Consider the following 27,312-nt stretch of genomic DNA (forward strand, 5'->3'; position numbering starts at 1 on the left):
TGCTACTCTACCCTGTGCAAGCTTCTTGATCTCCCAATACCTACTGCAACCTACATCCTTCGGAATCTGTTTAGTGTGTTCATCTCTTGGTCTCCCTCTACAACTTTTACCCTCCATGCTGCCCTCCAATACTAAACTGGTGTTCCCTTGATGCCTCAGAATATGCCCTACCAACTGATCCCTTCTTCCAGTCAAGTTGTGCCACAAATTTCTCTTCTCTCCAATTCTATTCAATACCTCCTCATTAATTATGTGATTTACCCATCTAATCTTCAGCATTCTTCTGTAACACCACATTTATAAAGCTTCTATTCTCTTCTTGTCCAAACTATTTATTGTCCATGGAGAGCATATCTGCACTAATGTGAGGGCTAACAATGAAGGCTTTCACGACTGGATGTTTCAGCTGCCAAGAATTCTTCCGGTTTGTATAGCCGTAGTCCATGGAACTCTTCTATCCCTGAGGTTTCATCCAAAGCTACGTTGGACCTTCGAAGATGTCCAACGTAGCTTCGGATGAAATGTCAGGGATGGAAAAGTTCCATGGACCACGGGCATACAACCCAAAAGAATTTTCAGCAGCTAACATATTGTTGAATTGACCATTTGCAGAAGTGTACATATGCAGGAAAACCAGTTGCTGAATGTCCCTACACACACTGGGCATGGTACAGATGCTGCAAGTTCTCATATAGCACATTCTGGACAGTCAAATAGTAATATTACTTGTTGCAGCTAATTGTCTTACACTGACACTAGATTTATCAACAACTACATGGAGATGGTCCTCCTACAGTTGAGATGCCCTTGTCCTTCTAGGCCTCCACCACTCATAAGTAGTGAGCTAAAATGTCCCATGCTCGCTAGGATGATTATCAATTGCTTCAAATGTCTCCTTGTCAGGGCTCTGTCTTTCTGGAAGTACCTCCCAATACAAAGGTCGAGCACTATGGCCATAACCACCTGTTAATCCATACAGCGAATGGGCATCTGCCAACTCCATATTTGAATACACTTCATTTGCATTGTACTTAATGACCACCTGTGACACTACATGGTTAATGCTAGTAGAGCAGTGAAGCTGACTGCATGTCAACACAAGCAATGATGTGTAACAATATCATAAAAAGGAAAGTTGTTACTTACCATGTTGGTGAGTCACAGATAGCCACAACAAAAAGACTCTCACAATAAAAGCTTTCGACCTTTGGCCTTCATCAACAATAGATCACACACACACACACACACACACACACACATACACACACAGACACACACATACTCTCTCTCTCTCTCTCTCTCTCTCTCTCTCTCTCTGTCTCTCTCACTCACTCACTCACTCACTCACGGAAATGCAACTTGCGCACACGACTAGTCTCAGGCAATTGAAACCACACTGCAAACTGCAGCACCAATGCATGATGAGAGTGGCAACTGGGTGGGGGTGAGGGGGAGGCTAGGGTGGGGAGGGGGAGGGATAGTATGGTGGGGGTGGCAGACAGTGAAGCACTGCAGGTTAGATGGTGGGCAGGGGAGATATGGGGAAGGGGGAGGGGGCGGAAGTAGTGGAAAAGAAGAGAAATAAAAAGACTGGGTGTGATGGTAGAATGATGGCTGTGTTGTGCTGGAATGGGAACAGGGAAGGTACTGGATGGGTGAGGACAGTGACAAGGCCAGGAGGGTTACGGGAATGTAGGATGTACTGCAGGGATAGTTCCCATCTGCGGAATTCAGAAAAGCTGGTTTTTCGTGGGAAGGACCCATATGGCACAGGCTGTGAAGCAGTCATTGAAATGAAGGATATCATGTTTGGTAGCATACTCAGCAACAGGTTGGTCCAATTGTTTCTTGGCCACAGTTTGTCGGTGACCACTCATTCGGACAGGCAGCTTGTTGGTTTTAATGCCTACATAGAATGCAGCACAGTGGTTGATCTGGTTGTAGATTATATGACTGGTTTCACAGGTAGCCCTCCCTTCGCTGGGATAGGTGATGTTAGTGACCGTACTGAGGTCTTGCATCTAGGTCTATTACAGGGGTATGAGCCATGAGGTAAGGGATCGGGAGCAGGGCTTGTGTAAGGATGGATGAGTATATTGTGTAGGTTCGGTGGACAGTTTAATACCACTGTGGGAGGGGGGAATGATAGTGGGCAGGACATTTCTCATTTCAGGGCACACCGAGAGGTAATCATAACCCTGGCGGAGAATGTAATTCAGTTGCTCAAGTTCTGGGTGGTGCTGAGTTATGAGGGAAGTGCTTCTCTTTGGCCAGACGGTGGGGCTTTGGGAGGTGGTGGGAGACTGGAAGGATAAGGCACAGGAGATTTGTTTTTGTGCAAGGTTGGGAGGATAATTACGGTCAGTGATGGCTTCAGTGAGACCCTCGATATATCTCGAGATGGACAGTTCGTCACTGCAGATGCGATGGATGACCTCAGGTGGCTAGGCTGTACAGAAGGGACTTCTTGGTATGGAACTGGTGGCAGCTGTTGAAGTGGAGATATTGCTGTTCGTTAGTAGGTTTTATATGGATAGAGGTACTGATGTAGCCACCTTTGAGGTGGAGGTCAACATCTAGGAAGGTGGATTGTTTGGTTGAGTTGCACCAGGTGAAGCAAATGGGGGAGAAATTGTTGAGGCCCTGGAGGAATGTGGATAGGGTGTCCTCACCTTCGATCCACATAGAAAAGATGTCATCCATGAATGTCAATCAGGTGAGGGGTTTAGGATTCTGGGTTTTTAGGAAGGATCCCTCTAGATGATCCATGAATAGGTTGGCATAGGATGGTGCCATGTGGGTGCCCATATCTGTACCCTGTATTTGTTTGTAGGTAATACCTTCAATGGAGAAATAACTGTGGGTGAGGATACAGTTGTTCAGGGTGAGTAGGAAGGAGGTTGTTGGTTTGGAATCTGTTGGGTCGTTGGGAAAGGTAGTGTTCAATAGCAGTAATGAGGCATCATTGTGGCTGGTTACTGTGCTCCTACTGAGAGAATCTCTGCTCTTGTAGACCAACATCTTCAACATATTACCCATAACCTACCCTCCTATATAAAAGATACCAACTATTTCCTTTGAGGACTCTACATACCATAATCATCCTACCAACCCTGTACAAAAACAGATCTCCCATGCCTTATCTTTCCAGTCACCTACCACCTACCAAAATCCTACCATCTGGCTACAGAAGAGGATTTCCCTCATAACTCGGTACCACCCAGGACTGAAGCAACTGAATTACATCCCCTGCCACAGTTTCAACCACCTCTCGTCATGCCCTGAAATGAGAAATGTCCTGCCCACTATCCTTCCCACCCCTCCCACAGTGGTATTCTGCCGTCCACTGAACCTACACAGTATACTCGTCCATCCTTACACAAGCCCTGCTCCCAGTCCCTTACCTCATGGCTCATGCCCCTGTAATAGACTTAGATGCAAGACCTGTCCAATACATCCTCCCAACACCACCTACTCCAGTATGGTCAATAACATCACCTATCCCATCAGAGGCAGGGCTACCTGTGAAACCAGTCATGTAATCTACAAGCTAAGCTCAGCCACTGTGCTGCATTCTATGTAGGCATGACAACCAACAAGCTGTCTGTCCAAATGAATGGCCACCGACAAACTGAGGCCAAGAAACAATTGGACCACCCCGTTGCTGAACACTCTAACAAACATGGTATCCTTCATTTCAATGACTGCTTCACAGCCTGTGCCATGTGGACATGTGGATCCTTCCCACCAACACCAGCTTTTCTGAATTGTGCAGGTGGGAACTTTCCCTACAATACATCTTATGTTCAAATAACCCTCCTGGCCTCAAACTCCTCTAGTCATTGTCCTCACCCATCCAGTCCCTTCCCTGTTCCCATTCCAGCACAACACAGCCATCATTCCACCATCACACCCAGTCTTTTTATTTCTCTCCTTTTCCACCACTCCCTCCCCCCCCCCCTCCAACCTCACCCCTGCCCACTGTCTAACCTGTAGCACTTCACTGTCTGCCACCCTTACCATACTAACCCTCCTCCTCCCTGCCCCAGCCTCCTCCTTACCCCCACCCAGTCGCCACTGCCATCATGCACTGGTGCTGTTGCTCACAGTGTGGTTTCAATTGCCTGAGACTGCAGTTGTGTGTTCGTGTTGTGTTTCCGTGTGTGTGTGTGTGTGTGTGTGTATGTGTGTGTGTGTGTGTGTGTGTGTGTGTGTGTGTTTTTGTCTATTGTCTATTGTTGACGAAGGCCAATGGCCAATAGCTTTAATTTTGAGAGTATTTTGTTGTGCCTATCTGGGATTCAGCATCTCCAGTATATGGTAAGTAGCAACTTTCCTTTTCATAATATTGTTACATTTGATCCTGGATTTTCCATTGTTTGATTCAAGCAATGAAGTGTGTCACATGTCAACATTACCTTCATTCAACTGGAACAACAAACACTGGCCGTAACCCTAAGAGTTATAACGTACTGTAAATTCTAAACAAACAAAACCCAGAGGGTATTTTGAAAATTTCATGTAAGAAAATGTTTCATGTAATGCTGTTTTTTTTCTGCTTCTGTGTGTTTGCCATTATTAATGTGATTACTAAGAGAAGTAAAAGATGAACTCTAATATCAACCCATGTCCACATAACACATTTTATTAACAACAACACGGAAAGGATAGATTGCTACTCACTGTGTAGAGACGGCACTGGGTTGCAGACATGTACAATGGAAAAGACAGCTAAAATATTAAGCTTTCAGAAGAAGGCCTTCTCCCAAAATAGAAAACACACACTCGTTCACACAAGCACAACTGTGACATTCTGTTTTGGAAGAAGGACTTCGTCTGAATGTTTAATATTTTAGCAGTCTTTTTCATTGTGCCTGTCAATGACTCAGTGCCTCGTCTATGCAGTGAGTAGTAATCTATCCTTTCCATAATGTCATTCCATCTGGGACTTACCCTTGTTTGAATTTAACACATTTTATTCCTCTCCATGTGAGGAATGTTTCCTGAAAGTTTGGTCCAGCTTTACATTATACCCTGTATGTATGAAAACACTTTGAACCTATTATTTCACTTTGACTTTGAAGGAATTAGTGTGTATGAAGAAATGAAGAAACGTTTTCGTAAAGTAAAAACTGGCAATGTAAGAGTGTAAAATCTTGAGAGCTGGTTAGGTAACAAAAAGGAAAAATGTGCTCTCTTTCCTCAAGTTACAATACAATGAGTGTCTATGCTCCTAACATATTATGGCAACTAAGTTGGAATTAATAGTGATGAGGTACAATGCATTATTAGGATGTAATGAGGATTTTTGTGAATAATGATGCAGGATGATAGTAATGATGATGATGATGATGATGAGGATGATGACAGTGATTATGTATTAGGGATTATTTGTGAGAAGTAATGACTTCTGTGAGTAGTAGTATGATGAAGTTATGGTTAGGGCTCTGCTATCTTGAAATAGAGTACTAAAATATATACATGAAATCAGTAGCAAAATGTTTAAATGTGAATAAAATTATGAAAGTTGCTGAATTTATTGTATTTTGAAAACTTGATCCTAAGTAAAAACAACCAAAATAACACTCCAATGAAAAAATAAATAAAGAAAGATGCACCATGAAGGAATTGTCTGAATGGAATGGAAATCAATAGATGTGAATTACATGTACAGACCAGCAAATGATTACAATTTCAGAAAAACTGGATTATGTATGCAAGAGAAAGAGCTTCACAAATTGAGCAAGTCAGTAATGTGTTAGTCCGCATCTGACCCTTATGCAAGCAAGTTGGTACTGACTGATAAAGTTGTTGGATGTCCTTCTTAGGGATATCATGCCAAATTCTGTCCAAGTGGTGTGCTAGATTGTCAAATCCGAAGTTAGCTGAAGGGCCCTGCCCATAATGCTTCAAACATTCTCAATTGAGGAGAGACTCGGCCACCTTGTTGGCCAAGGAAGAGTTTGGTAAGCATGAAGACAAGCAGCAGAAACTCTCACCCAGTACGGGCGGGCTTTATCTTGCTGAAACGTAAGTCCAGGATGGCTTGACATGAAGGGCAAAAAAACGGAGCATAGAATAATGTGGACATCTCCAGCAGTGTATTCACTGATTGTCAGGTTTCAGTTTGAATTGGGACTCATCACTGAAGACAATTCTACTCAAGTCAATAAGATTGCAGGCCAAAGACTTTAATCTAAGTTAATTCTTTCATCGGGTACGTAAAAGCTCAATTAATCAGCATGGTGACTTTCTTAGTGTCTCTTAACAAGTTGTAAAAAATGCTGAACAGGCAATGTATCCAATGAAACCAGAATTTTGCTTTCACCCCAAGCACATAGTGATGGCCACACAGAAACCTCAAGGAAGTTTACACTTGGTCAATATGCAATAAAGTGACATTGAAAATAAAGAATTTCAAATTGAAAAGGAAAAATGACACTGTTAAATTAAATGCTGATGACACCTCTATAGACTGCATAATTAACACAAAATATCTAGGAATGAATATTGATTCTCAGCTGAAATGGCATCAACACACAAATATATTTGCAAACAGAATGTCATAAGCATTACACGATTTGATTGCTCTCATCAGCGTATAACAGCCAGTGTCTTTAAGTTCCATTTATTCATACACACACTCAGTTCTTAGCTAAAAAATTCTTTTCCAGGGAACAAATGCACAGAATACGAACACAGTTTTAAAACCACACGAAAGAGCCAAAAATAGTGTTCTTGAAGTCTTTTATGGTGGCACACTTCAGTAATATTGGAAGCTTAGTCATGATCCAATACAGACCATTGCAGAAAGACAAGGAAGTTAATAAAGGACTCTAGCATGCCATAAGAAGTGATGAAGAAATTAATGCCTCATGCCACCAGACGTCCCAGGCTTTAGGCATCGCCGAAGATACACGAGGAAAATATTCCTTTGAGGCCTACAGCTAGTGCAATCAGTTCAACTGCCTTCAGACTGGCAAAACATCTGGCATGCCTATTAGCACCCAAACTGGGACATCATGTTGCTAACTCACTGTCATTCATTGTGGCTCTCAAGAAAATAAAGAAAGGCCAAAATGACGTACTGATCAGTCTGGACTTTTTGTCATTTTTTGTGAGAGTGCCAGTACAAGACATGCTGGATGTTGTCAAGCCTTTCTGCCATGCCTTAAAAACAATGTACTTTATGCACTGCAACGAATATTATGAGATGACTGATGGCACAGCCAGGGGATCTCCACCATTTCCGGCTGTCACCAACTTTTCCATGGAGCACTATGGGGGGCAAGCCCTGAACTCTGTGAGGTTGTGACCATCTTGCTTTCTATGGAATGTTGACAACCTCTTCTTGATGTGGCCTCTGGTGAAAATACACTGCAGCAGTTCATTAACTACATGAATGGTGACCATCCCAAAGTTAAATTTACCGTTGAGTTGGAGATGGATGGAAAGCTACAATACCTGGGTGTATTAGTTGAGTGGAAGGAAGGAGGCTGGCTCGATCATTTAGTATACAGGAAATCTACGCACATGGGCCGGTACTTAAATGCCAACAGTTTTCACCACCCTGTACATAAGGAAGCAGTACTGAACACATTAGTACACAGGGCAAAGATTATTTCTGACAACGACCTTCCAGAGTCTGAATTTCAGTATTTGAAGCGCATGTTCAGAGGAAATGGTTACAGTATGAGAAAAATTGCTAAAGCTTTCAAGTGCTACCAATGAAAGATGCCTTGTGAATCAGCGGAAGAGGACAAGCCAGCTGCATTCCTTCCATACTGTGGAGCAACTACTAGCAGGATTGAGCACATGCTTAAGAGACATAAAGTGAGACCAGTGTACTGGCCCACCTCCAAAATAAGAGATATGTTATGCCTTGTTAAAGACAACAAAGGTCTTTGTGTTCTTTTTTGAATGGTGTGCCCTATGAATGTGGTAGTATTCACATAGGTCAAATCATTCACAATGTTGCTGGGCATTGTGCAGAGCATTCATGATGTATCAAAGAAACAGAAATTGAGAAGTCAGTCATGGTTGAACATTACCTAGAAAACAGGCATAAAAGACAATTTGAAAAAAAAAAGTGTCGGCTCACAGAACATCAAACTGGGATTCTATTATCAAAGAAGCAGCCAAAATTAGAGTAAACAGTAACAGTTTTAACAGAGATCATGGCTACATACTTAGTACAGCATGGGACCAGGCTCTGGACATTGAGCAAAAGCATAGATGTAGGCTTGACACTTGTAGGGATGCAGCAGTAGAAGTTTCAAGTGTGGCTTCAGCCACTCGCGCCATGTGACGTCACTCGGTACCACGTGGAACGGAGATGCTACGAGCTGCCCAACATGCCTTCTGCGTATGCATCTCTCCAGCCCTCTCGGGAAGGTTTCAGAAGCTTCCATTACATCTATATAACACCTTGCAGCCCAGATAGTCAGTGATTTCAACCCCTGATGATGATGATGATGGAGAGAACTATTGAAAGCTCAAGTGTTTTATTCAAAATGACGTGGCTTATAAGCTTTACGATAAATTGCCCAAGGAGATTAAAGAGATTGCTAACACAGATCTATTTAAAATGGCAGCTCAAAAATACCATGTAAGCAATGCATTATACACATTGAAAGTTTACACAAATAAATAATAACAGCGATAATAAAATATCTCTTATCTCACACAATACTTTCATACTATGTATTTTCCTTCGTTTTTTCTTTTCTGGAAATACTTACTCCCAAAGCTATGCAATGTATAATATTAACACATTATCCTCCTTCTGAGCTCAACATCTCGCTTTTAGAGCAGCATGTTGACTCAGTTTCTTTGGGCTACCAAACTGGAAGCTGCAGTACACAAAGTGGAAAGCAGACATTGTTGTTATGGTTGTGGCCTCAGCTGACAGCATTTTTAGCACAACTTTATGAAATAGTGTGTATAGCATGTGCAGTAACTGGGAGTGAGAAGCGAATGAACAGTGTAACACTAGAATTTTACATTATTAAATAATTTATCTGTAAAACACTACTGTACACTAGAAACAACCTGAATGAGGTAGAACTGTTTTAAGCAGACTGACCTCGTATTTAGGAGGGTGGAGACCCCTATCTTCATCCAGCCATCCTGATTTAGTTTTTCTGTGGTTTCCCTGATTATTTCAGGCAAATATCAAGATGGTTTCTACTACGCAACCATAGCCAACTACCTTTCCCATCCTAGTTAAACTAGACATGCCTGTTTATATGAATCATGTTATTTTTGTCAATCTTAAATTTTAATACTGAGACTTGTCCAATATCCATGTAAAACTGATGTACAAATAAATAAAACTACTACTCTACTACTACCACTACCACTGCTACTGCTAATTATATAGACAATATATGGGACAGTCTGTTTTTCTAAAAGACATTACAACAATTCTGATCAAGTTCTCCAAGTAAAGGACTGGGTTCACATGAGCAATTTTGTATTATTTGCTAATTCAATATCTGCACAGCAATGTCCCACTTCATTTTCTACGTTCTTCTACCCCCAAAACAATGTAGTTGGATCTGTTCCTTTTACCATTTGGAACCCAGCTGTCTGGGTTACACAAGAAGATTGGAAATCTTCTTGTATAACCCAGTCGGCTGGGTTCCACATGACTTCCTTTTACACTGCATATGATTGATGTGGTTATGTCTGCCCAAGCCATCACAGCCCTTAACAACATATTATAATTACACACACAAGAGAGGTATTCTGAATGTAAAACCCAAACTTCACAGTAAGATCCACCAGATCATGTTAGCTGTAATGTTGTTGCCCTTTCTATTTATGGTTTTTATAGACATATTTCCATTTCCAAAACGAAATGTGTTTTGTGATGTTATTCTGAATAGGCCTACTGATTTTTGCACTGCGTAACTACAGATGATTGTACCACATAATTTGTCCCTGTGCTTTATAATAATACATATACTTCGTTCTTACCATCGCATTCCCATGGCTGGCTGTGATATGCAAAGGTTCCTTCCCTTGGTTGTCTTTTACACGAGGATTTGCTCCTGCTTCCAATAGAATCCTCACACAACAATCATTTCTATGAACCGCCAATTGTAGAGCTGTCTGTCCTTGCTCATCCTGGTGATCTACTGGGACCAGATTCTTTTCAAGTATGTATCTCACAATGCTATAGCTATCGGATATAGCATCGTTACCATAATATTGATTCGTGATAACTTTTTTAATAGCACAATGTAGAAAACTGCTACCTGTTTTACCACATTCTGCTAATGCCTTGTTCTTTTGTAATATAAGGTCAACAATATAGGTATCAGCAAACTCAAATGCTGTATGTAAGATGGTTTTCCCATTTTTATCCACATTACCACTGTCCAGTAGAAATGCGTGTTCTCTTATAAGAAGATAAATGAGTCTGCTATTACAGTTTTCAAATGCCACATGTAGGACTGACTTTCCATTTTTATCTCTCACAGTCAAATCTGCTCCAGCCTCAATCAGCAACTTTGGAACCTACAAAAACAGAAAACACTATTTCAGAAGATGATATCAATTAATGTCAGAAACTTGTGAAACATAATTGCATATGAGTATTTATTGAGGTAATAGATTACAGCAGATGCATTTTTATGTTCCATAGGTCTATAGTGAGGAGATCTTCAAGGATGTAGGATATGTCATAAAATAATAATACATATTTACAAATTTACATATTTACAAAAAAATGATATGACAATATCTCTTCCACAGACTGCTGTAGGATACGCCAAAATATCTTAAATATACAGGATGTCCCACTCAAACCTCTGCAATTTCAAAGACCCAGTTGGCAAAAAAATTGTAGAGCATCTCAAAGAGTTTATTTATTTATCATCAATACACCTCTAAACGTGAACCATTTGTAGCACGAAGAATATTGAGTCTATATTCACTTTCTTGCCAAATTATTTGTAACATTTCCTCTGTTATTGTTGCAAACGCATAAGTGATAAGATGTCGCAATGTAGGAATATCGTCCACTTTGGTCGCATACACGCGGTCCTTCACAAATCTCCACATGAAGAAATCAAGTGGCATAATTTCGGGTGAATGTGGTGGCCAGGCAATGGGTCCTTTGCATCTGATCCAATGATTGGGAAATTTCCTGTCTGGGAACTTGCGGACAGCCGTTGATCAATGCTGCGGAGCACCATCTTGTTGAAAAATGATGTTGGGTTGCAAATCTTGTATCTGAGGGTATAAAAACTGCTCCAACATGCCCAGATACATTGACCCATACACTGTTTGTTCCGCAAAGAAGAATGGTCCAACAATCCTGTAGTGCATTAGCCCACACCAGATGTTTAGTTTAAGGCTATCAAGAACATGTTCAATGACAATGTGCAGATTTTGTGAACCCCAAACCTGAACATTATGCCTATTAACCCTTTCTGATAGATGAAAGGTTGCCTCATCTGAGAATAAACATCTTTGCAGGAAGCTGGCATCCATATCAATACGCTGCAGCATATCCATAGCAAATTGTTATTGGTGTGGTTTGTCGTTTGGCGTCAGATGTTGCAGAATTTGCACTTTGTAAGCACACATACGGAGATGCTGGTGAACTACATGATGCAGTATTGATTGAGGTACATCAAGTTGCCTAGATGCTTGATGAATTGACTTACTTGGGCTTCTGAGAAATGTTTGTTCAATGTCCTCCACTGTCTCTTTTGAAACTCCGTAATGTGCATCACCAGAATGTTTCAGAACACTTCCTGTTGCCAGAATATTCCTATACCATTCCTTAATTGTTTTCACATCAAATGGATCACATTTGTACACACAATGATAATTTCTTTGCACAGCAATTGGCAATTTTGTTTCTGCAAACCACACTACTGCTTGCACGCACTGCTGTGGAGTCACCATTTTCACTTCATGCAACCATGCTGCACTCTGGCGACAATGCTTGGCACTTCTGAAGCGGGAATATAAATTCTTTGAGATTCTCTACAATGTGGTGCATTTTTTCATTGTTGTATCTACTGTGGCTTTTCTCTCCTGGGTCCTTGAAATCAGGGGGGTTTGAGTGGGACAACCTGTATTTTTACTGAAGAGGTAATGACAAACATGTCACGAAACATGTAAATGTATGTAACAGTAAGAGGTATATGATAATTTTTAGGCTATTCTAGGCTACCCACGTATCATCAAAGCAAAAATCAGTTTACAATACTTATTTGTATCGATCACATTACTGGAGTAGAGATTTTTAGGATTCAGAACTGCCAAAAGAGATGCAATGGGAGCTTTACTAACAGACACAAATTTGGAAATAGGGATGAATCATGAGCTTTTGCACTGTTCCAGATTTCCTTCTCTTCTTTATTCTGACGAAGAAATTTTAGAAGAAATAGGGATGAATCATGAGCTTTTGCACTGTTTCAAATTTCTTTCTTTCCTTTATTCTGACAAAGAAATTTTAGAAGATTCTTAATGTGGCATAGAGGTTGCAAGAAGATCAATAGAGGCCAACAACAGACTTGCAGGAAATGCACCACCAATGCCCTCTCTGCTGCCAGTATTTAGACTGCTGCCACAGACTGGAGGGCCAATCTATTGTAGATTGGTGCAGCGAGTGAGTTCCATTCTGTCCTCAGTCGCAGCCCAGTGGGAGTCGCAGTAGCAGTTAGCTCTGCCACTAGTTCAGAGACAAGCAGCGCAAAGCAACCAGAATAGTGTTCATAGTGAACACTGTACCTCAACAGCAGTTAGGCTAATGAGGACTATTATAGAGAGCTTGTACCACAATGACTATCTTAAGTTAAATAGATTTCTTATTTCCAGAATGAGATTTTCACTCTGCAGCGGAGTGTGCGCTGATATGAAACTTCCTGGCAGATTAAAACTGTGTGCTTAGGAATAAAGAACCCATATAATATATGCGTACAGTTTGTGTTATAGAATGAGGACACCAGCCACAAAACAACATCCTCTCCTTGCTCCCTTGGTACAAGCCTTCACAGACAATGAAACGACATAAAAGATGGTGACAAGTATGATTCAGATGATTCAGAAGAAGAGTTTTCTTGCTTCTCTTGTTACTTAGCTTGCAGGGGTTCATTGCTAATTTCTTGTAGTGTTCTTGCATGTATTCCAGGAGGAGAGCCACAAAACTAATCAAATTTCTCTTTTCAGAGGCTTTGCTTGCTTTTTTGCTATAACATATTTGTGTAAACCATGGCTACCCTACCCCCTCCACTCCCTGCCCCCGCACATCAGCTGCAGTCAGCCAGTGGCTCTAACACAAGCTTTTCAGTTTCAGAACCAACAAATTGCTGCCTTACTAATGATAGTACAATTTCTGGCTGCACAGTCAGCATCGGCCACACAACCTGGCCAGCTGACCGATAAGCCCAAAAAGTGCCACCAACCAGCATACCACCGTTCCAGCAATTTAACAACACAGAAGAGGAATGGTTCAAATACCTGACATAGTTTCAAGCTCATTGTGCAGTTCATCAAGTTGAAGGTACTGTGAAGCTACAATAATTTATTTCATTGCAGGGTCCCCAGTGCTCAGGTTAATACAAAAACTATTCCCCACTGTGTCTCCTGATGAAGTCAGTTATGACAAAGTAATCACTGCATTAACTCAGTACTATGACCAGCAAGTTCAAGTAGCTGCAGCCAGATATCAGTTTTTTTTTTTTTTTTCTGCCAGGACAGAAATACTGCCAGTGATACACAGAACTAACAGGTGTGACTAGGAAGTGCAAAATTTAAGTGTAGTTGTGGCAACTTTTACAGTGACTTAATGATGAGGAATGCTATAACATTCAATGTCCCAGATAGTAAAATACAGGAACAGATCTTAAAGTACTCTGATCCATCACTTCCTCAAGTGTTGCAAATATTACAGCAATATGATTCAGGTGCCATAGGCCAATAAGTTTGACCAGGCTCCAATTTGTCAGGTCGAGTCACCCCTTGCTCACGACCGCAGGTAAACAGACCTGTGAACATAGTGAAGTCTTGCCCTAGACGTTTTGCTCACCATAAAAGACAGGATTGCCCATGACATAATGCAACATGTTACACATGTGGAAAAGAAGGCCATGTCCGCTCCCAGAAGAAACAGGCTTGTGCACATATAGTGAAGGCTGTGTTTTCCAAACATACAACAGGTTCTGACGAAACTAAGATTAAGGTTGTGCCTCTTTCTTGCTCTATTGCTGTGCAACGATGTTCTAACACATAGTTTGTCTTGTTACGCATTGTAGGCCATTGTGTGAACTTTCACATAGACACAGATACCTCAGTAACTTTACTTAATCATGCCATATACAAACAGTTAGGCTCACCATGCCTTTCTAAATATAACAAGTGCCTCACTGCTTACAACAGACAGGAAATTCCAGTGCTTTGACAGTGTAGTTTGCCTGCCACTTACAAATCTCATACCAGGACAGTGAATTTTACTGCGTTGAAATCAAGAGACAGTGAGAACATCTTCGCTTAGATGCCTTTGATTTATTTGGCCTTAGCATCCAAGACAATGTACTTTCCATATCGGCTTGTGATCCAAATGACAGTGTCGCTAGCATGCTTAAAGAATTTCCTGAATTACTTTCAGAAGGAATGGGAAAAGTAAATAACTTCATAACACATGTTATATTGAAAGACAGTGCACAACCTAAGTGTTTCCGAGCCCACCCCATTCCCATTGCTTTAAGAGAAAAGTAGCCTGTGAATTGAAAGAATTGCAAGGTACTGGTGTAATTTCTTCCATTCAAGCTAGTCAATTGACAGACTTAGTGCAGGATGTTACCTTTCTAAGATAGATTTGCATGATAACTACTTGTAAATTCCATTGGATGAAGAATCACAGAAAGTAATGTCATAAATACACACTTAGGTCTTTTCAAGTATTTGTGTTTGCCCTTCGACAGTGTTTCCGCACTGTTACTTGGAACAGCTGACTGCACAAGTGGCATTTTGTTCAAACTACCTTGACAATATTCTCATATCATGCCATACATGAGAGGAACACATTGCCAATTTGCAAACTCCTTTTCGAATACTGTCAGAAGCGGAACTCAAGTGACATCTCAAAAAGTGTGACTTTTTTCAAACTGAACTACAGTACTTCGGTCATGTGATAAACAGTCAGGGTGTGCACGCCCTCCAATCTCATTTACTTGCCTGACTGTTCCTTGCAATGTGTCTGAATTGCAATCAGTACTAGGCAAGATGACATACTACATTCGGTTCATACCAAAAGCCGCTCATATCGCAGGTCAATTGCAAAGCCTGTGTCACAAAAATGTACCTTTTGTGTGGACTAAGGACTGTCAAGACACATTTCAGAAACTCAAAAATTCCTTGCTTAGTGACAGATGTTTAGTACATTTTGACCCTGCCGAGATGATAGTTTTGCAAGTTGACACTTCTTCCTATAGAATCATCACTGTGGTTTTGCACAGAATTGGTGCACAAGACAGACCTACTGCTTTTGCCTCAAAGTTGTTAACTCAAATTCAGTGAACTTATTCTCGAATAGAAAAACAGGCACTCATTATTGTGTATGTTGCAACAAAATTCCGTCATTATCTGTATCGTCGCAAGTTCTATTTAGTGACAGATCACAAGCCTTTGCAGTCCTTGCTTCATCCATCAAAGCTGGTTCCTATATGCACTGCCCAAAATTTGCAACACTGGGCTTTGTTGCTTTCACACTATGAGTATGAAATTGTGTACAGACCTATGGTAAATCACGTCAATGCAGAGGCCCTATCTTGCCTTTCGATTGGCCCAGACTCTGATTTTGATCCATCTGCCACATCTTGTTGCCAAATTAATGTGCAGGACTCTAAATTGCTGGAATCTTTTCCCTGGCACTACAGAAACACTGCACAGACCACGGAAGCAGACCCAGACCTCAAGATTTTGTTGTATTATCTTTGCATGTCTTGGCCCCATTCACTGAACAGTATCCAGAACTCAGTTGTGCACCAACATTTTGCACGTTGACATAGCCTTTCAGTTCAACAGGGTGTGATTCCAGCTCAAAATGACAATGGACAACCCCCTGTGCTTATTCCCAAATTGTTGGAAAAGGATGTGTTGCAACTGCTTCACCAATGACATTGAAGAATTATTCGCACTAAACAGTTAGTGCACCATCACTGTATTTGGCAGGGCAAGGATGCCCACATAGAACAGATGACACCACAGTGTTGCCCATACGCGGAGAACCAATCCACTCCACCACAAACATTCTCAGCTTGACCTAAGACTCAAACACCATAGCAACAAGTGCACATAGACTTTGCAGAACTATTTTGGAACACTCGTTGGCTCATAGTGGCAGACTCTTTTAGCAAGGTTCCATTTGCAGTGCCTATGAACTCTACATCATCACATAGCACCACTCAAGCATTGTCCTCCATATTTTGCATCAAATGTTTGCCAGAAGTACTTGTGTTGGACAATGGACCACAGTTCAATTCACATGATTTTGAACAGTGTTATGAACACAATGGCATTACTGTTTCTAGAATGAAAAGAGACTTGAAAAGAAAGCATCTTTCCGAAGTTGCTGAGGTGAAGAAGAAAACATTGGAAGCACTGTCAAGCATCACAAAATATGAATATAACAATGTTTCGGAAAAAAAGAAAAAAAAAAAACAGAATAAAAAATTAGCCATGTGTATTAATGCAAGTGGAAAGTGCTTTGAATGGAATTGAGGGTTTGTGCTTAAAATGTGAATAAATAAGTTCTAAAAAATAGTTCGGATTATTTTGGGTACCGCCTCATACAGCAATATCTGCACCTATTTCCCGAACACCACTATGAAGTGCATGGCAGTGGATATGTTGCAACATTTAGTGTAATAGTGTTAACACTGTTAACACGTAGAGTAACTTAAACCAAGAATTTCAGGAATTCCAAATTAGTGATGAATAATGCAGCACTCAAGTACAAATCTGTCTATCACAAGTTCAGAGTTCTATATCCATTACAGAGGAACCTTATTTTCTTTTTGATAATGTGTTAAGATTTTTGAACAACAATACAAATTGCTGTCAATAATTGCAATTAAGTTAAAAAGTTGGAGAAGAAATTAAAACAGGAGAAGTAGTTTATAATTAATAATTACATCAGTTATTTGGATGAAAAGTCATGAACATAATGTACCATCAACAAATGCAGATACAAAAATCAACATGACAGTTAGTGAACTACTTACCTCATCGTAAGCACCCCTACATTTCATGAAGATGGGAGTTCTACCATCAGCATCCACAGCATTAACATCAGCTCCTGCATCAATGAGAACCTTCATAATCTGCAAAAAAATTAAAAATAAAGTTATACTCTGCCAATTATAAAACACTTTCATTTAAATATGATATGGAAAGTTCTGGCAGAACGTGTGTATGTGTTCTGATGAAGAAAAAACATCATATGCCAAGCAAAAATGTTCCAGTTCTTCTTTATGTACATGTACACTGTTCACTGCCTCAATAGTCTTTTAAATATTTTATACAAACAATGGAAACTCCAGGTTGGAATATCAGCAGTATAATGAAAAGATAGACTGCTACTCACTGAAAAGATAACGCACAGAGTTGCAGTTAGCTACAACAAAAAGACAGTTACACACTAGCTTTCAGCCAAAGCCTTCTTGAGAAAAAGAAACACACATACATTCATTCACACAAGCATGCATACATGATCACCATCTTTGGCAGCTAGGAACAACATTCCGGTCATCTTTATGGTGAGTAGCAATCTATCTTTTCCTTATATTGTAAATATTTTGTGCTTAAATCCTCTGGGTTTTCTTTTACTGTGGGGTATAAACTCTAAGCATAATGTTGGTATCTAATGTACTCTATTATATGATCAGTTTCTTCTATCTACTTCATACAAATTCGCATAACACAGATAAGCAGCTACACTTAACCAGTCCTGAAAGTGTCAAGATAGTTATAAACCAATTTCAGTATCAAACTTAGCAACCAGGTCTCCACACATATTAACTGTCCATAAACAAGAATTTAAATGTAGACTGTTAATAATTAATTACTCACAAAGTAAGTCACAAACAGTATTTATATACAGAAGTTCTCATGCTGATAACTTCTGTAAGGTTACAAGCCATAGGTTTTCTGTGCATAAACTGATCAGCAAGAGTGAAGGCTGTGTTGAGGAACACTTAGCTGATGAGGAAGCTGTCTGTATGATGTGAGATGTATGCCGGAAGGAAGGCTGGGCAGCCCAGCCATAGATGGCTATGCAGCTGCTTCCAATCGGGACAGTTGCTTAATCCACATTTTTCATACCAAAACATTTGGGCAGTGGATTAAAAAACTATCAAGTCACCGAAAAGGATCCTTTCTCCCATCAGTATCATATCAAGTGCGATATAAGCCAGTTGTGTTAAGAGCAGGTACACCAGCCAGATGGGCAGAAATTTTATACAAGATTTAAAGAACATGAAGATCTGGCCAATTTCACGTCAGCTCTCACAATGCATTTGACTGACAACCATTATCAGCTGCAGCGCATTAGCATTAACTTAATTGTCTTACACATTGCAAAGAAATGTTGGACACTGAAAAAACTGAAATCTAAGAAGTCTTTATCCCCATCCTTTTGATACAATTAATGAATGTACAGACCTGTATCATAGAAATATTTTAGTTAATTATGACATTATCCTTGCAGATTAAGGTGTCCATATAATGTGAAATTTTCCTTGATTTTTTAAATGTACAGGTCTGTAGTGATATGTCCCATTCCTTGAATGAGAGGTACCATGTCCTTAAATACAGAGAAAAGATCTTCGTGACAGAATTGTCGATTAGTAGTGAGCACCCTGCTGTTGGAAGTGTTTTAACTCTTAGGTGCTGAAACAAGAGTTAACAGTCCAGTGACTGTATGGATGTGGATAGCAGTCCGACGACCCTACCTGCTGTGTTAGAGATAGGAGTTTCACAGAGCAGGTGGTGCGGAGGAAAGAGCTCCAGTAAATCTAAGATTGCAAAATGTTGAAGATAATAAATGTATTGTATTTGTTAATTAGCAATTTGAATATCAGATCTGCTATGTACATAACACAGAGAGACATCATATGAGTGGGTAGCTGTCCTCCTTTATCATGTATTGAGCTGTAATTTTGAAGATAATATAAGAAGGTGAATTGAATCATACTTCTTATTTATGAAGCGAGTGAATGAGAAGATAATTTTCCACAGCTTTATCTGCAGCCTGTAAGGAGGCAAAGTCTGAGCCATGGTGGAGGAAGAAGCCACACAGATTCAGGGCACAGACTAGCTAAACCCTGATTAATAACATTTAACAGTGACTGAATATTCAGTAAGCAACATTCATTGTGTATAAAATGAGTATTCAGGTGGCAACTTATTTAGGTGTTTGGTGCATGAGGTGAAGTATAACAAACCACCACGTAGCCCAAGCCAATGTGAAACACTTCACGTCCTCTTCTCTCTTAATGTTGTGATGGTTCTGTCTCATTTCTGCTGTTAATTCCTGCTTTTCCACTTTAAAAATTTCACCAATTTCATGGATTGTGTGCAGCTATTTATTTATTTTAGCTTCACCACTCATGGTTAGTATTTAGTATTATATAGTTTTTCCCATTTGTGTTTCCGGTCACACAGATGGCGGAACAACTGTTACGGAAGTTTTGTAAGCAATTAAGTAATTTCACATGCCTCCCCCCCCCCCCAATTTTTATTGCATTTTACACTTTTTATTATTGTTTTAGGTCTCTTTTACTCTTCTGACACAGAACCCTTTGTTCCATGACAACACTGGGATGAGGGTGTCCTCAGATGATTAAGTGATTTTATTTGCAAGTAACATCTTGTTCTCTGCTTTAAACCTGAAATTTTAGCCACATAGTTCCTTATGTGATGTTTTAGACTTGAGGATCCCCTCCCTTATCTGTGTAACAGAATTATTTTTAATATTGTAGTTTACACCAGATGATGGAACCGTAACTGTTCTGAAACAGGTCATGTACCCAATAGTAGATTGTGGATTACGCAAATGTCCTGCAGTTTCTTCATTATTCAAAACTAAACTGTACATTCACAAGAAAGAAACATAACAACAGAAGGATGATCCCATTGAAGTTGTTGCTATCAATGTACTGCCAAGAAACTTTCAATGTTGTTGAACAATGCTGTTGAATTTTTCCATTTGTGCTCCACATTTTCATTCTCAGCACCGAATATTTCATTTATTTATTTATTTATTAATCCATTTGTAGATAGTTAAAATTGCATGGATGTTGTCAAAACATAAATACATAAAATAAAGACACAGAGAATGCTGACTACACAGACACTCTGCAATTTGTATCCAGGCACTCTTGCCAAGCAACAATTATTTTCCAACCTTTCTTGATATTTCTTGTAAAAACCATAGTCATACTTTCTATCACAGTCTTATGATCACTGATACCTGCCCCTGCATTAACTGATTTGATAAGTTCAGGTCTGTCTGTTGTTCGGAGGTCTCAGATGTTACCTTCGTGAGTTAGTTCTCTGATTATCCGCTCAAAGTAATTTTCAGACAAGACATTCTGAATAATGTCACATGAATTCCTGTCTCTAGCACCAGTTTTGATAGTGTGACTATCCCCACCTATATCTGACAAACTGAAGTCACTTCCTATTACAACAGCATGATCAGATAAGTTATTGACAACATTCTGCCAATTCTCACTGAATCGCTCTACCACTACAGCTCCTGATCCAGACTATCTATAAAAGCATCTGTTTACAATTTTCCACTAACCTCTGGCATTTAACTTCATCAAAGTTAATTCGCATTTTGAATCCATGATAACCTCACTAGAAATTATTGAATTCTTTACTGCAATAAATACACCACCACAATTGCTGTTCACTTCCCGTTTCAACAAACTTTCTGTTCATAACACTATCTGTGATTTGTAACTTTCAAGAAGTGATACTAATTGTGGGACCTATCCTTGGGATGCTCCTGCAGTTCACTAATACCATAGTCATCTTTTCTACATCCAATCTTTGAGGACGAGCATTCTCTCTTCGGTTTTGGCAGGCAGTTCATCTCTGATGCCAATGTGGAGGGTCCTCTAACCCAAAAAAACCCCAAGTGCACGCCACATGTACTCGGCTATGGACAGATTCTACACAAATCTCTGCACACTTTCCTACACCCCTGCAGGGGATTTTTAATTCTTAGTTATCCTGTATGGCTGTTGTAACACTCTTCTAGAAAGGTGACTTAATCTGCCACAAGCACTGCTCGCTTTTGAATTTACAGAGAGACTGTATCCTCCCAGCATTTACTGTCCAGTTCTCCTGTGTAAGTAGTCAAAATAACTTCAGTAGGCTTGTTTTTATACAGTGGAATTATTTTTAGTTTATTAGTGAGTAATTATTTTAGTTGTTAAGTGAACTTTTAAGCAAAATGCATTTCTACTAACAATCACTGAGAAGTGCTTCGTTTGTGAGAGTGATGTCAGTGCCCTGCGTAGTGCTGGTCGGAAAGGCAGTGGGTAGCTAAATGTTGCATCTTGCTACTGTATATCATTGACAGCATATTGTAAAGCCATGTAACCAAATTGTAGTCACTTGGAGATGAATATCCAGAAAGTTACTGCACTTCTCTCACCTTTAATACTAGAACAGTGCAAGGGGTCAAAATGACACCTATCATACTTTTTTCTTCAATATCATATCCAATATTTTTACTTCAGTTCATGAAATCAAATTACTTTTTTGTAATTTTTTTCTCCTTTTTATGATGATGTCTTAGGATTTACATTTTTTCCCCATTTAATACACCCAGAATGATGGAAGGGGTCAATTAAGACACCGTCTCTTGAAGAAGTCAGGTGTTGAATCAGAAACTGAAGATGAGGACATCGTGAAGAAGGAGAGATTAATGGATGGAGATTATGATACTGATCTACCCTGGTCAAAACAATTAGGGGATCAGTTGAGATATCCAGGTTCTGAAGTATTATCACCAGCAGAATGAACTAAAATGGTTCAATATCTTTCTGTCGGTTTTACGGAATGGAGACAATAACATTACGGTCACCGAGATAATGGTAATAACAGATAGTTGCTGCTAAGGGGATTGGTGTTGACTTGTGTTTACTCTACCAAAACAATTACACCAGCAGTTGGGTTCAGATAGTGCAATGAGCAGGTAGTGCAATGCAACAACAACATGACTTACATGAAGCTATGGCATGGAGAGCCACAGGATGGTTGGAGCGGGACAGACATAGAGGGAGGTGGCTGCAGCTATTGGAGAGTCTGAAAGAAGGTGAGGCCAAGGTCATCCATGGGTTACATCTGCAAGAGATGACCACTATATCCGGTTAACAGCCCATTGAGACAGGAGGCTGAATGCAACTCAGCTGCAACACACCCTCCAGGCAGCAACAGGATGCGCAATATCTACACAAACAGTCCGGAATCACCTTCAGGAATGTGGCCTCTATGCACGGAGGCCTGTGGTGTGTGTCCCATTAAAACCACAAGACCATTTAGCTCCAGAAACTGGGCAGACGAACATTAGGATTGGAGTTGTAATGAATGGTGCCAGGTGCTGCTCACAGATGAGTCAAGATTTTGTGTTAAGCTGGACAATCATCATTCCCTCATCTGGAGAGAATGTGCAACTTGGAACGATCCTGCTTATGTGCAGGATACACCACCATATCATGGTGGAGGATGAATGGTGTGGGCAGGAGTCAGTATTGGTGGACTTACGGGGCTCTATGCCATTCAGAATGGCGCTTTGACTGCTCAGAGGTATAGAGACGAGATCCTTCGACCTTTTGTTGTGCCCTACACTGGCACCATAGGAGATGGGTTCCTTCTGTTGGATGATAACGCTCGTCCCCACAGAGTTGCACTGGTGGACAACATGCTTGAAGCAGAGGGAATTGAATGAATGGAGCGCCCAGCTTGTTCACTGGACTTAAACCTGAATGAGCATATCTGGCATGCACTTGACAGATGCACTGCAGTCATACCAGCACCTGATTGATAACCTCATACTGTTCATGCCACACAGGTGTGCAACTGTGCTGGCCGTCCAAGGTGATCACACACCATATTAGAGGACCACAAGAATGACTGTTTCACTATTATGGTAGCCCCATGGTGCCTCGCTCTATGTAAACAACATGTAAACTTCAAGTAAAGAGTTGAGACAGCAAAATATTGTACTGTATCACACACACATTACAATTTTAACCGATATCCGAAGAAAATACATTACCATATATCTATCGTGTAAGATGTCTCACCTGATCCCCTAATTGTTTCAAGCAGTGTACATCAGTCCTCACCTCACACAGCAGTCCCAGTGGAATGCTTCTACAAATATCATCACTAGAGATGGAACTAAGTGGGAGATTGCCGATTTTTCATCTTTGGAAGAAGGTCAGCCACGAACACGCATAAGAAGTGAGGAGGACCTACTAAGTACACTTGCCAACAAGAAGACGATGCTGTCATCAGTGCTTTCCATCTTATTTTTGATGAAGCAGTTGTACTTCTTATGATGAAACACATAGAATCAAATGCTCAAAAAGTACTAAAACCAATTATTGGACCATGTCACTTTAGGTACTGGAAAAGCTGATAGCCATCGTATATGCTCTGGGTGTCAATTATACAAAAGGTATACATGAGAATGAACTTTGATCATATTCTCAGGGGTGTACTTTCATCCTCCATGTTATGCCAACTGAGAGATTTCAGGAGGTTCTCAGATTTCTCCATTTTGTTGGAAACTCAACCCATGTTGATCGCTTGACAGTTAACAAATTTGTTCTTGTACCAGAAGTTTTGTGAAAGTTCACACAAAACAGTATCACACTTAATGCCCTGGAGAAAATTAACCAGAGATGAGCAACTATTACCAAGTAAAACAAGATACACATCCCCTTAGTTCATGCCAAACAAACGCAAATGTGGATAGCTGCTGAGGTTGTGACATCCACCTGCTTTATTTCTTCGTTGATTGTCCTCAGTGTTGACATACTACGTTGCTACACTGGCTGAAAAATGGGGTTTGTAATTTGGTCACTGACTACTGTAAATAATGTAGCCAACAAGTGCACAGTTGTGTTTCACAATTCTTTACTTTCACTGTTCACAACCCCCCAATAATACACAGTTACATGGCCAGTGCACTATTCTTTAACTTTCAATAAGCCTCGTTGATAGTTTCCAGGCAAACCTCCACACACATTTCTGTTGAACATCGATGAGCAGTAACAACCTAACCACACAGTTCACAGTCTTTCACATAAATTTAACAGCCACCATCATTGCTTTAACACATGACCTATTGGTGTACCACTTATTTTACAGTGAAGTTGATGCATTGTTGTTGTTCTAACCAACACAGGTTTCGTGTCTGAAACTCGGCCATGGACTGACTGTCTTCGGTCCAAAAATTGGGCCCTTACATATCCTCACAATAATAGGCACTCAAACTATACATTGTTCGAGGTTTAATTTACAGAAATTACAACTGAAATTTAACTCATTGTATTAACTGAATACAATGAAAAATTCAAAAATTCGTTCTTTTTAACAGTTTCTTCTACTACAAGAGGTAGGCTGAATTATTTGTTTAAATAATGAAATTAACAGATATCCTTCTGCAAACAATACTTTTGACAAAACTGTTAATTACTTTGGAAATAATTAAGGGCTGGGTTTGCTAACACATTTTCAAATAAAGCCAAAGAGATCCTTTAAGAATACCATTAGTTGTGATGTTTAAAGCTTTCCCGGTGTACTGATTGTTCCATAAAAACACAGGAGAACTGCTGGATTTCAGTAATGTCCTGCCACGATATTTAGGTGCAGAGTCTTCTGGCCATCTTCAGGTGAGTACCATTGTAGTAGTACTGGCAAGTACGTGCTGAGCTCTGCTATTTAAAGCCATGCTGAGGTAACATTGCGCATGCGCTGCTCAGTGTGCACATTCATAACAACTCCGTGCACTGTGCCTCGCGCCCTGGTGAAAGCTTGGCATATCGATATCAGATCAATTTTCATCTTTATGCAGATAACTACATCAACTATGAAGTTTCTCTATAACAGGATTCCAAGCAGAGTTTAGATGATAACCCTTATCTCAATTGATGAGAGTCTTGTTGTCAGACAATCTGATTTCCACAGATTCATTGATAATCGAGCTCCAAAAGTTTGATGTATGGGCCAAAATTTTTGTGTCGTTGTAATTCATGGAGTGGTCTGTGAAAATACAATGTTTGGCGATTGCAGACTTGGTGGGATGGAGAAGGCGAGTATGCCGTTGGTGTTCCACAATGCGTTCCTGCACAGTTTGTGTTATTTGCCCTATATATGATTTGCCGCATTCACACAGAATCTTGTAAACACCTGATTTACGCAGGCCCAGGTCATCTTTAACGGATCCCACCAGTGATGAAATTTTGGTATGTGGGCGAAAGATGACTCTCACTTGATACTTTCTCAATATTCTGCCTATCTGTGAAGATATGTTCCCAATAAATGGTAGATAAGCAGTCGACCTGAAGGCCTCTTCCTCTTCCTTGTTCTGTTGTTTGAAGGTCTGCATTACTCAGTTCACTTGCCTAGTTGAAAAGCCATTCTTCAGAAATACTTTTTGCAGGTATTCCAGTTCCAGTTCCTGGTGTCAGAGATGGTAGGGGTATGGTGGATTAAGGTTTTAAGAATGCCCATTGTTTGTGCTGGATGGTGGCAACTAGTAACTTGCAGGTACAGGTTTGTATGAGTGGGCTTTCTGTACACTGAGTGACCAAGTGTGCCATTACTCTTATGCCTCACCAAGACGTCTAAAAATAGCAAGCAACCATCTTTCTCTATCTCCATGGTAAACTTTATGTTTTCATGTATGGAGTTCATGTGACATAAAAATTCTTGGAGACAGTCCAAACCATGAGGCCACACTATAAAAGTGTCATCAACGTATCGCCAAAATACTGTCAGTTTAAAAGTGACAGAGTCGACTTCTCTTTCCTCAAAATCTTCCACAAAAAGATTGGCCACCATTGGAGACAAAGGACTCCCCATGGCAACACTGTCAGATTGTTCGTAAAATTCATTGTTAAATATAAAATATGTAGAGGAGACAGTATGCTCAAACAACGCTGTAATGTCTGCACCAAACATATTGCCACTGAGGTGTAGTGAGTCCATAAGAGGCACCTCTGTGAAAAGAGAAACCACATCAAGACTGACCAATAAGTCGTTACTTTGCAGCTGTAGTGACTGAAGTCAGCAGATCAAATCACTAGAATTCGTTATGTGATGTGCACAATTGCCTATCACTGGTTTGAGCAAAGATGCCAAGAATTTTGAAGATCGTAAGTGGCTTACAGGTTCGTGGTGCCCCCTCCGTTGGTAATGCAGGAATTCAATATGATGTTGCCTCACCCTTAGCCTTGATGACAGCTTCCACTCTCACATTCATACATTCAATCAGGTGCTGGAAGCTTTCTTGGGGAATGGCAGCCCATTTTTCACAGAGTGCTGCACTGAGGAGAGGTACCGGTGTCAGTCGGTGAGACCTGGCATGTAGTCGGCATGTCAAAACATCCCAAAGGTGTTCTATTGTTCTATAGGATTCAGGTCAGGACTCTGTGCAGTCCAGTCCATTACAGGGATGTTACTGTCGTACAACCACTCCGCCACAGACCGTGCATTATGACCAGGTGCTTGATCATGTTGAAAGATGCAGTTGCCATCCCTGAATTACTCTTCAACAGTAGGAAGCAATAAGGTGCTTGAAACATCAATGTAGGCCTGTGGTGTGTTAGGGCAATACAAAACAACAAGGGGTGCAAGCCCCCTCCATGAAAAACATGACCACACCATAATACCTCCACCTCCGAATTTTACTCTTGGCACTACACACACTGGCAGATGACGTTGACCGAGCATTCGGCATACCCACACCCTGCCATTGGATCGCCACATTTTGTACTGTGATTCATCACTCCACACAACGTTTTTTCCACTGTTCAGTCATCCAATGTTTACACTCCTTACACCAAGTGAGGTGTCGTTCGGCATTTACTGGCGTAATGTGTGGCTTATGGACAGCCGCTCGGCCATGAAATACAAGTTTTCTCACCTCCCACCTAACTGTCCTAATACTTGCAGTGGATCCTGATGCAGCCTGGAATTCCTGTGTGATGGTCTGCATATATGTCTGCCTATTACACATTATGACCCTCTTCAACTGTTGGA

General features: G+C 40.5%; 1 protein-coding gene across 1 annotated transcript in view; it reads right to left on the reverse strand.

The window, feature by feature from the left end:
• The window catches only part of LOC126243082 (serine/threonine-protein phosphatase 6 regulatory ankyrin repeat subunit A-like), a 281,386-nt gene that overhangs the window by 71,475 nt on the left and 182,599 nt on the right, over window positions 1-27,312 (reverse strand). Inside the window, exons 12-13 of the mRNA XM_049948137.1 lie at window positions 17,247-17,345; window positions 9,982-10,524 (exon numbers count right to left, since the gene is read on the reverse strand). Of these exons, the coding sequence (XP_049804094.1) occupies window positions 9,982-10,524; window positions 17,247-17,345 (642 nt within the window). The remainder of the gene's footprint in view (window positions 1-9,981; window positions 10,525-17,246; window positions 17,346-27,312) is intronic.

This window comes from Schistocerca nitens, chromosome 1, assembly GCF_023898315.1.
Source record: "Schistocerca nitens isolate TAMUIC-IGC-003100 chromosome 1, iqSchNite1.1, whole genome shotgun sequence".
Taxonomy (NCBI): Eukaryota; Metazoa; Arthropoda; class Insecta; order Orthoptera; family Acrididae; genus Schistocerca; species Schistocerca nitens.